Source organism: Triticum dicoccoides, chromosome 1A (assembly GCF_002162155.2).
Source record: "Triticum dicoccoides isolate Atlit2015 ecotype Zavitan chromosome 1A, WEW_v2.0, whole genome shotgun sequence".
NCBI lineage: Eukaryota > Viridiplantae > Streptophyta > Magnoliopsida > Poales > Poaceae > Triticum > Triticum dicoccoides.
In genome coordinates this window covers 267983906-267999973 of record NC_041380.1, presented here as the reverse complement: position 1 = coordinate 267999973, position 16068 = coordinate 267983906, and the positions used below count along the sequence as shown (strand labels likewise).

The 16068-nt window shown below is 47.7% G+C and overlaps 1 protein-coding gene across 2 annotated transcripts in view; it reads right to left on the bottom strand.

The window, feature by feature from the left end:
- The window catches only part of LOC119268331 (ketohexokinase-like), a 7755-nt gene extending 3387 nt beyond the window's left edge, over positions 1 to 4368 (bottom strand). Inside the window, exons 1-4 of one of the 2 annotated variants that reach the window (XM_037549937.1) lie at positions 4132 to 4368; positions 3930 to 4019; positions 3721 to 3798; positions 2050 to 2124 (exon numbers count right to left, since the gene is read on the bottom strand). In XM_037549937.1, coding sequence (XP_037405834.1) covers positions 2050 to 2124; positions 3721 to 3798; positions 3930 to 4019; positions 4132 to 4272 — 384 coding nt within the window. In that variant the 5' untranslated portion in view covers positions 4273 to 4368. The remainder of the gene's footprint in view (positions 1 to 2049; positions 2125 to 3720; positions 3799 to 3929; positions 4020 to 4131) is intronic. The other variant, XM_037549928.1, reaches the window with a different exon arrangement.
- Between the last annotated feature and the right edge of the window lie 11700 nt (positions 4369 to 16068).

Here is a 16068-nt window from a genome sequence, read left to right as displayed (position 1 = left end):
CGCCGATCCTAGGCCGAACCCAGCGCACCGGGGGGCACTTGGGGGCTCCGGCGGAAGGAAAAGTGGCGCGTGGGCCATCACTGTCAGGTGAGAAACGCCTTTTCCCCGCCCTGATTCGACCCCGCGCGCCGTAGGACGCCACTTCCCCTTTCGCCGCCGTGCCGATCTCGGCGCCGCCCACCTGCCACATCCACTGCTCCACCGCTAGGAAGGCCATTTCGCCGTCGGAAAGAAAGGGTTTCGCCGCGGCAGCCTCCATCCCGCTCCTTGGCGAGCTTTCCAGGGCTCCGGCCACGCAGGCGGGGGATACCGGCGGCTGCGCACCCACCACGCCCGCCAGGTGTTCGGCGATTTGCCTGTTCGACAATGGTCTCCGACGACAAGGAGGTGTTCGCAGCGCTGATGGAGGAGGAAGCCGAGGCCGACACCCAGGACGAAGAGTACCTCATGATCCTCGCCGCTCTGGCCGGCCTGTTCGCGAACAATGCAAAGCCGCGGTGAGGTGGTTCGGCGCCAGGCCGCCGTAAGAGCAAGCAGAGGCATCGACTGGAGGGCTACTGCTTGCTCTACGCCGACTACTTCACCGACGCTCCACTGCACAGCGAGAAAGTATTTCGGCACTGTTATCGGATGAGCCGAAGGCTCTTCCTCAGGATTGTGAATGCCATCCGGGAGTTCGACAATTACTTCATTTGCAAGAAGGATTGCACCAGCACAGTTGGATTCTCCTCACTCCAGAAGTGCACGAGAGCTATGAGGATGCTTGCATATGGAGCTCCCGGTGATATACTGGAAGACTATGGACGCATGGCCGAGTCCACCACCATTGAGTGTTTGTACAAGTGCTGCAGGGTAGTGGTGGCAGTGTTTGGACCACAATACTTGCGATCACCCAATTCTAAAGACACTGATCGGATCCTAGCACAGAATGCAGCAAGAGGATTTCCTGGGGTTGCTTGGAAGCATCGACTGCATGCATTGGGCATGGAAAAACTGTCCATTTGCTTGGCAGGGGATGTACAAATGCGCCAAAGGAGCTTGCAGTGTGGTACTTGAGGCAGTGGCCACATAGGACCTCTGGATTTGGCACTCCTTTGGTATGCCAGGAACTCACAATGACATCAACGTACTGCAGTGCTTGAATGTCTTTGCCAAGCTTGTTGAAGGTCATGCTCCTCCGGTGAATTTCGAGGTCAATGGGCGCCACTACAACAACGGATACTACCTAGCAGATGGCACCTATCCGAGATGGTCCACATTTATGAAGACTATCTCAAACCCTGTGTCAGGAGGCAAGAACTCCTACTTTGCCAAGTGTCAGGAGGCTTGCAGGAAGGATGTCGAGCGGGCATTTGGTGTGCTCCAATCTCGATTTGCTGTTGTCCGGTACCCCGCTCTAACCTACTCGAAAGATCAAATGTGGGAAGTGATGACTTGTTGTGTCATCTTGCACAACATGATCATTGAGAGCAAGCAGGAAGAGTCAGTGTTTGACAATGAACCATATTATAGGCAGGGTCCTCTTGCCCAAGTTGATCACCAGGTACCGGCATCATGGGTTGCCTTCCTCAATATGCGTCAGGAGATCCGAAACCCACAGGTGCATCAAGAACTGCAGCACGATCTGGTGGAGCACCTATGGAGGCTCAAGGGCAACGCCTACTTCGATGTGTGATGAACTATGAGTTTGCTTCGTTGAACTAGGAGTTTTAATTTGTGTTTGAATTATGAGTTCGCTTCGTTGAACTATTTGATTTGTATTGATTTCTGTGATGAACTATGTGATAAAAAATAGTTTTTGTTGAATTTGTGTTGAAGCACACCGAATTTGGGCCTAATTTGCGCCGAATTTGGGCCGAAATCGGCGGCCGGGGGGCGAACTTGGGGAGTCGGCTGGGAACCCGAGCCCCCCCATGCCGAATTTACCGCCGGTTGGCCCCCAAGCGGCACTATTTCAAACCCCTGGGGGCCGAACGGCTAGAGATGCTCTGACCATATCATTACTTGCATGCACATGATGAAATAGTTTAGTCGTAATTCAAGGCTTACTATAACATGTGACACGTCAATCCCAGCTTCCTTGAGTTCCAAAATAACAGTTCCTCCTATTTCATCGTTGGCCACCTGAAAAGACACAAGTTGAGCGAAGTTCAGTAAAGCATAGGGCATCTCTAAGATATCTCTTAAAAGTTATATTTGAGGGGGAAATTTTCGTTTAGGAGATTAATCATCATCTAGCAGATACCTTATAAAGTTTAGTTCCTCAAGTATGACCTTTTCCCTAAGACTTCCCCTCACTTGCTCAAATTTAGTCCTGCAACGACTGTTCTCAGGAAAAATAAGGCCGAACCCTGCTGCTTCCCGCTCGCCCACAGCTTCCCCCGCCGTCGCTCGCCCTGCCGCCGTCCATCCCGGCCTCGATGATCGATGAAGAAAGCCCCAACTCCGCTAGAGACCCACCGCCGACCGAAAATTGGGCGCCGCAAGGACCAAAACGGCGGCGCAAAGGGAAGAACATTATCAAGAGCTCTCAGTCGCCGATGGTGGTTGTCATTCGCTCCGCCGCCACTACCCTACCACCCTTGTCGGTGCCGACCGGCAAATGGGACTGTCGACCATCGACGAAGGCGAACAACCTGACGGCCAGGACGAAGAAGGCTGCCATTGCCCTTGGCCTCCTGCAGCCACGCTGCCACCCCCTCCACCTCCGGCGGCCGACGAAGGCACGAATTCAGACGGAACTAGGAGCGAGGCCGACATGCTCGAGGATATGCTCGCAAGGTAAAAGTTTTCCATGTTTTCCGTTTTGTTTTGCAATTGCTCAAGAGAGTGATGCATGATGTGATATTGATTGCTAGGTAAGTTATTGCTTTTGTGGTGAGCAAATGAATGATGATGCATGATGTGATATTGATTGCTAGGTTACTTATTGCTTTTGTAGTGAGCAAATGAATGATGATGCGGCCGATTTCATGGAACAATTGAATGTAAGCCACACACTCGGCCTTGATGACATTGCCATGTCAATGTCATATACCCAAGAGATGATGAGAAATGCCGAGGGGTGGAGGAGGTCAAGGGGGCGGAAGGGTCAAGGATACCCAAACATAAAAAAAGAGCAGTTGGTCGTGCAACTACAAGACCAGGAAGACAAAGCTTTTTTGTGAAGCTTGGGTCAATGTCTCTCTGGATGCCACGCCGGGCCGACCAAATAAAGGAGAATTTTTGGCGGGAATGGTGACGGCGGCGTTAATGATGGTGCCGATGGTGACGACCAAGTGCGTGAGGCCCATGTGAACTACAATGGTTTTTGGTCCACCATGTGTTTTTGAATGAACTTGTTCATTCAGTGCCTTTTGGCATAAATTATGATTATTTTTAGTTGTTTGAGGGATCCGATGAATTTTATTTATGTTCGTCGTTGAATTATGGTGTGGTGTTGAATTGTGTATGTTTGTTTTAAAATGTGATGAATTTGTTTCAATTGTTTGAGCAAACGGTTTGAAATAATTGGCAAAATAAAATTTCGAAGGGACTAAATTTTATGTGATCCGCCAGGTGAAGAAACGTTCAATTCCTTAAAAAAAACTATAAGGAAATGGATAAGCGGGAGGGTTTGCGCTTTTAGATAAGGGGTCTGCCCTTGCCATCTCAATGGAAAATCCATAACGTCAAATGATTCAACGTGTTGCCACAAGACGAGGTGGAGGAATTTACTACCTTGGAGATGAGCCTGGTGTTGAGACCCAGACGAGCAGCGCCTGTCAATGCGTTCCCGGCGTTCCCGCCTCCCGATATCTGCGCACACAAAGAACCACCAGGGAATGGACACTAGTAGTACAGCATACACCCTGCCGCAAATCCAGCTCGTGGAGGGGGAACTAGAGAGGTAGGCAACCGCGCCCGCGCGCACGGAAGGGGTAGGGTACCTGCAGCTCCCCGCTGCGGATCTTGTCGTCGGGCCGCGGGTACGCGTCCACCGTGGCGAGGTAGTCCAGCGTCACCAGCCCGCACCCCAGCTGCAAAAGCAAAGAGGAAGGAAGCTCAGTCACGAGCGATTCGTCAAACCCCATGACCAGCATTGGCCTGTGAGTGAGAAGGTTAATTAGTGTACGAGGCCCAGTGACGCACCACGACGCGGTTCGCGGCGAGGACATGGACGGCGGCGGCACGGGCACCGGGAGGCGCGGCGGAGTGGAGGAATCCACGGCGGCGGGCCGCGGCGGAGGGGAGGGGAAGGTACGGCGACGGCAGGTAGCGGATGAGCGACATGGTGGGCGGGTGTGGGTGGACAGCGACGGCCAGACCCGCGGGAGTGGTTGCGATCGACTTGCGACGTTGAGAGAGTTTGGGAGGTAGCTGACGAGAGTGAAGTGAGTGTGGGCCCCGGCTTCCGTCGGATTTGCGCTTGGTGGCGAGTAGGCCTGCGAAAGTGTTTTGTTCTCTTGTGGGCGATCTCAACTGTTTGCCTGTTCGGACCATTGGAATACGACTGTTGCTAGAGATTCAGTTCAGAGAAGGGGTGATTTTTTTTTGAAAGATCCAGCAAATTGCTGGCATTCATATACGGAGTATTAAGCAGGTAGAAGCGGGAAAATGAAACATGGAGAGGTGATCCTAGGATCAAGAGAAGAAAAACAAAAGAAGGGAAAGGAAAAGGCGCAGCTGGCCAAAAGAGAGAGACAGAGAGCTACGTCTTAGCCGATCCCTGATGGTGGCTCTGCGAATGATTGTGCTAGACACTGGGTTCCCGCTTGCCGCCACAATTCAATGTTACGCCTGATCGCAGCCAATATGTCGGTCCTTTGCGCCACTTGCCTCTGAAGGTGCAGTGGTGCCGCTCCAACCAGATTTCCCAAAGCACGAGCATGATGATGGTCGTGATGCCCTTCCTGCTTCCCTTCGCGGTGTTGCTGATGATCGTGTCCACGATCTCTGTTGAGCGTTGAAGGGAGGACCAGAGACCTAGTTGCACAGTTTGGCAGCCCTACCACGAGGCCACCTTCTCCCAGCTCTTCACAGACAGCTCGCAGTGCCATAACAAATGAACCGAACTTTCAAGATGTCGAAGGCAAAGTTGGCAGAAGTATTGGTTTTCCCATCCTCTTCTCTGCAGCTTGTCATTGCACCATAGCCGATCCGGATGCAGCAGCCAGGTGAAAGTTTTGAGCCAGCCAGGGGCCCAGGTCGTCCACAAGGTTTTCCTGAACGGAGCCTGGACCGATCCAAGAAACTGTGCCTGGTATGCCGATGACGCGCTGTAGATCCCGTTCGCCGTGAATTTCCATCTGATTTCGTCAGGCTGCCCCGGCCTCATACTCATTCTGGCAGTTCTAATCAATCTCTCTAAGATCAGGAACTCCTGGAGGAGAGGGTTTACGTTGCCATGTGCCAAGTCCTTGATCCAAGCATTGTCGCGCAGTGCCGCCTGTACAGTCCTGTTCTTTCTTCTCGAGTGATTGAAAAGGCGCGGGAAGGACACCTTGAGGGGCCCATCACTAGCCCAGGCGCAGCCTCAGAAGGTAGCCGTGCGGCCGACGCCAATGGTGTTAATCATCATTGGGCTGAATGCCGCCTTGTCGCTCTCATCACAAGGCACTTCCATCCCCACCCACGGCCGCTCTCGGCTCACCCATGAATGCCACAACCATCTCAATCTCAGGGCCCTGCTGAATTTTGTAAGGCCGAGGATGCCGAGGCCGCCATACTCCGGACGAGCAAACCTTGGACCAATTGACTTTGCATTTGCCGCCGGTCAGTTCTTCATCTTGTGCCCAGAGGAATTTACGACGAGATTTATCCACCTCCTGCAGAAATTTTTTGGGCACCCGCAGTGCGGTGATTGCATAAGTCGGAAGCGAGCTTAGGACAGCCCTGACTAGCACCCTTCTGGCAGCGATGGACAACAACTTTCCTTTCCAGCCGGTGAGACGGGCCCGAATCCTGTCCAGAACAAACTGCAGGTGCACAAGCCTGGGGCTTTTGATGGTGATTGGCAGCCCTAGGTATGTGAGAGGGAAGTGAACAAGCCGCCCGCCAAAGCTCTGCAGAACCTACTCCATATCGATGCCCGAGCATCTGATCGGCGTGGCCGTGGACTTCTAAAGGTTGATCTTCAGGCCAGAGGCTTCTCCAAAGCAATGCACAATTTGCATGAGTGTTTCAATCTCCTCTTTGATCGGGTTAGCGGATATGATCGCGTCATTTGCATATAGACTGACCCTCAATTTTATTTCTCTACCCGGCAGAGGTTGGAGCAGTCCTAACTCTCCAGCAGCTTGCAACAGCCGGTGCAAGGGATCAATGGCGATGATGAACAACAATGGAGAAAGGGGATCGCCCTGCCTTAGCCCCTTTCTGTGCCAGACCGGCTGCCCGGCCAGGCCGTTGAGCAGGAAGGAAGAGTGCGAGGTTGAGAGCAGCATCTTCACCCAGTCTCGCCATATGGAACTGAAACCCAACCGCTGCAAGAGCTCAAGAACATAGGACCAGGATATACTGTCAAAAGCCCTGGTGATGTCAAGCTTCGGCAGCACTGCCGGCGTGCTTTTCCTGTGCAACGACCGGACTCCGTTCTGAACATATACATGAAGCTGTCATATATGCATTTTGTCTTCATGAAGGTTGTTTGGGCTGGTGAGATAATCAGGTGGATGACCTTCGCCAGGCGGATAGACATTACTTTTGCAATGAGCTTTGCCATGGAATGAATGAGACTGATGGGGCGATAATCAGCCATCTTGATAGCACCATCCTTTTTGGGCAGCAAAGCCACGTGAGCAGAGTTAAGCTCGCTGAAGTTTTGGCCAGAGCAACAATAGAACTGATTGAGAGCAAGCATGACATCTGTCTGATACGTCTATTTTGCATCATGCTTTTATATCGATATTTATTGCATTATAGGCTCCTATTAGACATTATGTCACAATACTCATGCCTATTCTCTCTTATTTTACAAGGTTTACATGAAGAGGGAGAATGCCGGCAGCTGGGATTCTGGGCTGGAAAAGGAGCAAATATTAGAGACCTATTCTGCACAGCTCCAAAAGTCCTGAAACTTCACGGAAGTTATTTCCAGAATATATAAAAAATATTGGGCGAAAGAAATACCTGAGGGGCCCACACTCTGGCCACGAGGGTGGGGGGCGCGCCCTACCCCCTGGGCGCGCCCCCTGCCTCCTGGGCTCCCTGGTGGCCCTTCGATGCCCATATTTTGCTATATGAGGTCTTTCATTTGAGAAAAAATAATAAGTAATCTTTGGGGAAGAAACTCCGCCGCCACGAGGCGGAACCTTGGCGGAACCAATCTAGGGCTCCAGCAGAGCTGTTCTGCCGGGGAAACTTCCCTCCGGGAGGGGGAAATCATCACCATCATCATCACCAACGATCCTCTCATCGGGAGGGGGTCAATCTCCATCAACATCTTCACCAGCACCATCTCATCTCAAACCCTAGTTCATCTCTTGTATCCAATCTTTGTATCCAAACCTCAGATTGGTACCTATGGGTTGCTAGTAGTGTTGATTACTCCTTGTAGTTGATGCTAGTTGGTTTACTTGGTGGAAGATCATATGTTCAGATCCATTATGCATATTAATACCCCTCTGATTATAAACATGAATATGCTTTGTGAGTAGTTACGTTTGTTCTTGAGGACATGTGAAAACTCTTGCTATAAGTAGTCATGTGAATTTGGTATTCGTTCGATATTTTGATGAGACGTATGGTGTCATTCCTCTAGTGGTGTCATGTGAACGTCGACTACATGACACTTCACCATTGTTTGGGCCTAGAGGAAGGCATTGGGAAGTAATAAGTAGATGATGGGTTGCTAGAGTGACAGAAGCTTAAACCCTAGTTTATGTGTTGCTTCGTAAGGGGCTGATTTGGATCCATATATTTCATGCTATGGTTAGGTTTACCTTAATACTTCTGTTGTAGTTGCGGATGCTTGCAATGGGGGTTAATCATAAGTGGGATGCCTGTCCAAGTAAGGACAGTACCCAAGCACCGGTCCACCCACATATCAAATTATCAAAGTACCGAACGTGAATCATATGAACGTGATGAAAACTAGCTTGACGATAATTCCCATGTGTCCTCGGGAGCGCTTTCCTTCATATAAGAGATTGTCCAGACTTGTCCTTTGCTACAAAAAGGATTGGGCCACCTTGCTGCACCTTATTTATTTTTATTACTTGCTACTTGTTACAAATTACCTTATCACAAAAAACTATCTGTTACCGATAATTTTAGTGCTTGCAGAGAATACCTTACTGAAAACTGCTTATCATTTCCTTCTGCTCCTCGTTGGGTTCAACACTCTTACTTACCGAAAAGCTACGATAGATCCCCTACACTTGTGGGACATCACTGCCTTAATAATTGTCCAGCAAGATCTATAGAACACTTCATTAAACCCATCCGGTCCTGCCGTCCTGGTACCTTGTCCTTTGGCATTTCCTTGATCTCTTCCCATACTTCCTCCTCGGAAAAGGGGTTATCCAAGCCTGCATTTGAGACCGACGGCATGTTCAGGTGATCCCAGTTGAGAGTGGTTGCCCTTGAGTCTGAAGAGCCCAGAACCGCATTGAAGTGATCCGAGATCATCTTCTCTTTGTCTTCGTGGGCTGTGGTTGTGTTACCATCGAGCTAAATGGAGTGGATGAAGTTCTTGTGCCGCCTCAAGAAGATTTTGGCATGAAAGAATTTTGTACTGGCGTCTCCCGCTCTGAGCCAGGTGATTCTTGAGGCTTGCCGCTTCCTTGCCCTTTCCACCGCCGCGAGGCCGATCAGCCGTAGCTTGAGGGACTTTCTTAACTGGAATTCGGCAGCAGAGAGGGCCCTGCTTTCCTGAGCGATATCCAGTCGCAGGATCACCTCGTTCACCATGTGGAACTGCACCTTGGCGTCGCTGAACAGAGTTTTTCTCCGAAGCTTCAGGTCTTTTGCTGTTCTGTGTAACTTGATCGCCAACCTCTTGAAAGCACATGTGTGAGTAGTGGGCCTATTCCACGCCTTCTCAATGGTCTCCTGGAAATGCGGGAAGCACGGCCAGAAGACTTCAAATTTGAATCTTGCCTGACTAGGAAGGGAGGAAGCATTTGCCAGCAGAAGCGGGCAGTGGTCAGAGACGGTTGTCGATGATGCCATCAGTATGTCGTTGGGGAATAGCAGCTCCCAGCTAGTGTTGCAGAAGAATTTGTCAATACTGACAAGTGTAGGGTTTTGACGCTCATTGCTCCAAGTGTATCTTCGATTTTTGCACTTGATCTCTCGCAGCCCAACCATGTCCAGGGCGTTTCTAAACCGTCCCATTATCCTCCTATTAAGATTAAGATTATTCTTGTCCCTGGCCTCATAGATGATGTTGAAATCACCATCGAGAAGCTAGGGTTCGGATGTAGGGGGCGCTGCACGTGAGATCTCTAGGAGGAAGTCGTCTTTACGGGCGTCGTCGGCCGGCCCATACATCGTGGTGAGCCAAAAGGACTGGCCCGACTGCAGCATTGTAACTTTGGCCGTAATGGCGAATTGTCCTATGCTATGAGATGAAACCGAGACAAGGGTTGCGTTCCAGAAGATGGTCGCACCTTCCCTCGTTCCTGTGGCTAGGAGGATTATGCAATCAGCTAGCAGGGCCCCTCCAGTATCTGACACAAGGTCGCGATCCCAGACGTCTATCTTCGTCTCCTGGAGACAAAGAAGAGCTAATCTATGCGATAAAGCAATCTCGCGAATGGCTTCGCGCTTTGCCGAGGTGTTCATGTCCCGGACATTCCAGCTCATCATGGGGCAGTGGTTGTCATCCATGGGGAAACCATATCATGCTCCAACAACTACAATTACTATTGAACTGGAAGAAAAACAGATACACCATCCATCGCACCGGGGGGCTCCAGAGTCCACCAATATCCCCTGAAACTAACTGGCGCATAACGAGCAACCATCCTAAACTACCATAAGCAAAGCGACAACCTAACTCAAACCAGCCGGAGGCTAGCCGCTGTTGGAGACTATTAGTAAAGCTAGCTAACATGATCAACTAGTGGCCACGGAGGCAGCAGCATCTGGCCCGGCCATGCCTGCAGCGATACGCAGCGCGACATGGTCGAGGCGGGTCAGAGTGGCAATGGCGTTGATGTCTTCTTCAGAGAGAGGCTTCTTGAACTTTTTGATGAGAGCGACAACACCATTTGGAGTCATCTTCTCCCTTGGCCCCAGAATGCCCAGCGCATGCACCAGAGGAAGCGCTGCCCTTTGGGCCACGGGCACCTCTGAATGGTTTGCAGCTTGGCGGGCGCTCTAACGCACCGGGGTCGTTGCAGTATGGGTCTTGAGAGGTGCTAAAGCTCTGCGCGCCAGGGGGAGGAGGGGGGAACCATGAGGATGGGAGGCTGGCCCTGCTGGAAGAGGCTGGAGGGTGCGCCGGCGACGACTGGCCCCGGCGATGGCAGCAGAACCGACTCCTTCGGCACCAACTGAAGCTGCCGGACTTGCTGTGTGATGGCTCCAAGCTGCACCGCCAACTCCTTGGGCCGACTTGGTGCTTGCTGGTGCTGCAGGCCGACGATCACAGGCGGCCCCGCAAGTGTTGGGCCGAAAGCGTCCAGCGACCCGCTTGGTAGCGGGCCAGCCTGCTCCAGTTGCTTGTTGAAGGAGAGGAGGGCCTCCACTGCCGCAGCCACCTGGGCGTCCAGCTCAACGAGCATGTAGTCAACCCCTTTTGGTGGGGGGACGGCGTTGACCTCGTTGGCGAAGAAGCCAGCGATTGGGTCGTCAGCTACGGCATCAGCCGACCAGGGCGGGGTCGTTGTCAGTGGCCGTGGGGCGGCCAGCAGGTCGGGCTGCACCTCCGCAGCAGCCCCTGCACGCCGGGCAGACGTATGGCGGCCCCTCGTGTCTTCAGTGCGGCGTTGCCCAGGGGGGAGCGGCTGCACCGGCGAGAGGACGAGCCGTCCTGGCGCGCCTGCTCCTTGCTCGCACCAGCCCTGCTCATGCGGCCTTGATACTTCTCCGTCGTATATACTTTTCCAAACACTTTTGCCCTTATTTTGGACTCTAACTTGCATGATTTTAATGGAACTAACCCGGACTGACGCTGTTTTCAGCAGAATTGCCATGGTGTTATTTATGTGCAGAAACAAAAGTTCTTGGAATGAGCTGAAACTCCACGGAGCGTATTTTTGGAAATAATAAAAATACTGGCAAAAGATCAAGGCCAGGGGGCCCACACCCTAGCCACGAGGGTGGGGGCGCGCCTCCTACCTCATGGGCCCCCTGGAGCTCCTCCGACCTCAACTCCAACTCTATATATTCACTTTCAGGGAGAAAAAAATTAAGGAGATGGATTCATCACGTTTTACGATACGGAGTCGCCGCCAAGCCCTAAAACCTCTCGGGAGGGCTGATCTGGAGTCCGTTCGGGGCTCCAAAGAGGGGAATCCGTCGTCATCGTCATCATCAACCATCCTCCATCACCAATTTCATGATGCTCACCGCCGTGCGTGAGTAATTCCATCGTAGGCTTGCTGGACAGTGATGGGTTGGATGAGATTTATCATGTAATCGAGTTAGTTTTGTTAGGGTTTGATCACTAGTATCCACTATGTTCTGAGATTGATATTGCTATGACTTTGCTATGCTTAATGCTTGTCACTAGGGCCCGAGTGCCATGATTTCAGATCTGAACCTATTATGTTTTCATGAATATATGTGAGTTCTTGATCCTATCTTGCAAGTCTATAGTCACCTACTATGTGTTATGATCCGGCAATCCCGAAGTGACAATAATCGGGACCACTCCCGGTGATGACCGTAGTTTGAGGAGTTCATGTATTCACTATGTGTTAATGCTTTGGTCTGGTACTATATTAAAAGGAGGCCTTAATATCCCTTAGTTTCCTCTAGGACCCCGCTGCCACGGGAGGATAGGACAAAAGATGTCATGCAAGTTCTTTTCCATAAGCACGTATGACTATATTCGGAATACATGCCTACATTACATTGATGAATTGGAGCTAGTTCTGTCTCACCCTGGGTTATGACTATTACATGATGAACCACATCCGACATAATTCTCTATCACCGATCCATTGCCTATGAGCTTTCCATATATTGTTCTTCGCTTATTTACTTCTCCGTTGCTATTATTATCATAACTACAAAATACCAAAAACATTACTTTTGTTATCATTACCTTTTGCTACCGTTACCACTACTATCATATTACTTTGCTACTAAATACCATGCTGCAGATATTAAGTTTCCATGTGTGGTTAAATTGAAAACTCAGCTACTAATACTTGAGAATATTCTTTGGCTCCCCTTGTGTCGAATCAATAATTTTGTGTTGAATACTCTACCCTCGAAAACTGTTGCAATCCCCTATACTTGTGGGTTATCAAGACTATTTTCTGGCGCCGTTGCCGGGGAGCACAGCTCTATTCTTTGAGTCACTTGGGATTTATATCTGCTTATCATTATGAAGAACTTGAAAGATCCAAGAACCAAGATTTATCCCTCAACTACGAGGGGAGGTAAGGAACTGCCATCTAGCTCTGCACTTGATTCACCTTTTGTTTTGAGTAAGCTTGCGACACCTAAACCTGCTTCTGCTATTGATTCTGATATGTCGCATGTTATTGATGATGCCACTTCTGCTATGCATGATACTTATGATGAAACTACTTCTATGCTTGATACTACTATGCCACTTGGTGAATTTCTTGATGAACAACTTGCTAGGGGTAGAGAGAATGAAATTATTGAAACTGATAATATTGACGAAAGTGATGATGAAGACTCTCCCCCTAATAAATATGAATTGCCTGTTGTTCCTGAGGGTTATGTTATGGATGAAGAGGCTACTAGAGCTATTTTAGCTTGCAATGATAGATATGATCTAAAGAGGTTATTAGCTAAATGGAAGCAGCAATCCCTTAATGATAGAATGAAACATGACCCTGCTTTTGCTACTTCACCTATCTGTGTTACTGATAAGGATTATGAATTCTCTGTTGATCCTGATATAATTACTTTGGTTGAATCTGACCCTTTTTATGGCTATGAGTCTGAAACTGTTGTGGCACATCTTACTAAATTAAATGATATAGCTACCATGTTCACTAATGATGAGAGAACTCGTTACTTTTATATACTTAAAATATTCCCGTTCTCATTAAAGAGTGATGCTAAGATATGGTTTAATTCTCTTGATCCTGGTTGTGTGTGTAGTCCCCAGGATATGATTTATTACTTCTCTGCTAAATTTTTCCCTGCTCATAAGAAACAAGCTGCTTTAAGGGATATATATATAATTTTATGCAACTTGAAGAAGAGAGTCTCCCACAAGCTTGGGGGAGGCTTCTCCAATTACTTAATGCTTTGCCTGATCACCCTCTTAAGAAAAATGAAATACTTGATATCTTTTATAATGGACTAACTGATGCTTCCAGAGATTACCTGGATAGTTGTGCTGGTTCTGTTTTCAGGGAAAGAACACCGGATGAAACTGAAATTCTATTGAATAATATGTTGACAAATGAAAATAATTGGACACTTCATGAGCCAATCCTGAGCCTATTCCTAAACCAACTCCGAAGAAAAAGGGGTGTTCTATTTCTCAGTCCTGAAGATATGCAAGAGGCAAAGAAATCCATGAAAGAAAAGGGTATTAAAGCTGAAGATGTTAAGAATTTACCTCCTATTGAAGAAATACATGGTCTTAATTTACCGCCTGTCGAAGAAATGCATAATTTTAATCCATCTCCTATTGAAGAAATACATGGTCTTGATAACCCGACACAGGTAGTAAAGGTAAATTCTCTCTATAGATATGGTAAAACTGAAATCCCATTTACTAAGTTTGCTAGCCCATGCTTAGATGAGTTTGATAAATTTATGATTAAGCAAAAAGACTTCAATGCTTATTTTGGTAGAGATTTAAAACGCAGTGCTGATATGCTTGAACACTTGGGTGATTATATGACTAATATCAAAGGTGAACTTAAACTTATTAGTAAACATGCTTCTATGGTTACCACTCAAGTAGAACAAGTACTTAAAGCTCAAAATGATTTGCTCAATGAATTGAATAGTAAGAATAATGACTATGTTGTTAGAGTGGCTACTAGAACTGGTAAAATGACTTAGGAACCTTTGTATCCTGAAGGCCACCCTAAGAGAATTGAGCAAGATTCTCAGAGAAATAATATAGATGCACCTAGTCCTTCTAAAAGGAAGAAAAAGAAAAATGATAGGACTTTGCATGCTTCTAGTGAACCTGTTATTGATACACCTGAGAATCCAAATGACATTTCTATTTCTGATGCTGAAACACAATCTGGTAATGAACCTGAAACTAGTGATAATGTTAATGATAATGTTCATGATGATGCTCAACCTAGCAATGATAATGATATAGAAATTGAACCTGCTGTTGATCTTGATAACCCACAATCAAAGAATCAACGTTATGATAAGAGAGACTTTGTTGCTAGGAAACATGGTAAAGGAAGAGAACCATGGGTTTAGAAACCCATGCCTTTTCCTCCCAAACCATCCAAGAAAAAGGATGATGAGGATTTTGAGCGCTTTGCTGAAATGATTAGACCTATCTTTTTGCGTATGCGATTAACTGATATGCTTAAAATGAATCCTTATGCTAAGTATATGAAAGAAATTGTTACTAATAAAAGAAAGATACCGGAAGCTGAAATTTCCACCATGCTTGCTAATTACACTTTTAAAGGTGGAATACCAAAGAAACTTGGAGATCCAGGAGTACCCACTATACCATGCTCCATTAAAAGAAACTATGTTAAAACTGTTTTATGTGATCTTGGAGCCGGTGTTAGTGTTATGCCTCTCTCTTTATATCATAGACTTGATTTGAATAAGTTGATACCTACCGAAATATCTTTGCAAATGGCTGATAAATCAACTGCTATACATGTCGGTATTTGTAAGGATGTGTCTGTTGTAGTTGCAAACGTTACTATTTTAACGGACTTTGTTATTCTTGATATTCCCGAGGACGATAGTATGTCTATTATTCTTGGAAGACCCTTTTTGAATACTGCAGGGGCTGTTATTGATTGCAACAAAGGCCATGTCACTTTTCATGTTAATGGTAATGAGCATACGGTACACTTTCCGAGGAAACAACCTCAAGTCCACAGTATCAATTCTATTGGAAAAATTCCACCAATTATTTTTGGAGGTTTTGAATTTCCTCTTCCTACTGTCAAGAAGAAATATGATATTCTTATTGTTGGGGATGTGCATATCCCCGTTGAGGTAACCTAGTGTTATTCAAAAATTCTTCGGTTCCATGTTATTCGGAATGAGTTTGTTAACAAGACTTGATCAACCTTGTTAATGGATTCCTTTTGATGATCATGAGATGGATGAATTTAGAAGATACAACTCTCTGTACCCTCTTTTTACTTTCTGTTATTTATATTAAATAAAATAAAAATAGTAATTTCTATCTGTTTTCTGATTATCCGTGCAATATAAAAATACCCCGAAAATAAAAGTTCTCCAAATGCCCTGAAATTTAAATATGATTTTTTCTGAAATATTTGAGAATATTTGGCACTGAGAACATGGCAGGGGGGCATCCACCTGGCCACGAGGGTGGAGGGCGCGCCCTACCCCCTGGGCGCGCCCCCTGCCTCGTGGGCCCATGGTGGCCCTCCTCCATTTATTCCTGCACCCACACACTCCTTCTTCCTTCGACAAACACCATTATCCAGCTCAAGCATGAGTTCTAGCTCATTTTGCTGCGATTTTAGATCTCCTTGCTCAAAGCACCTCTCATAAAACTGCTTTGGGGGATTGTTCCTTGGTATGTGACTCCTCCAATGGTCCAATTAGTTTTTGTTTCAGTGCTTTATTCATTGCATATTTTTGCTGCTTAGGTGACCCTGTTCTTGAGCTTGCATGTTAAATTTATGTGTTTCCAAGTAGTTTTGATGCATGATATAGGCTCTAGGCACTTGTAGGAGTAGTTGCTATCAATTTTGTTGAGTTTGGTTCACTTTTATTTCAAGTTACTAAAAA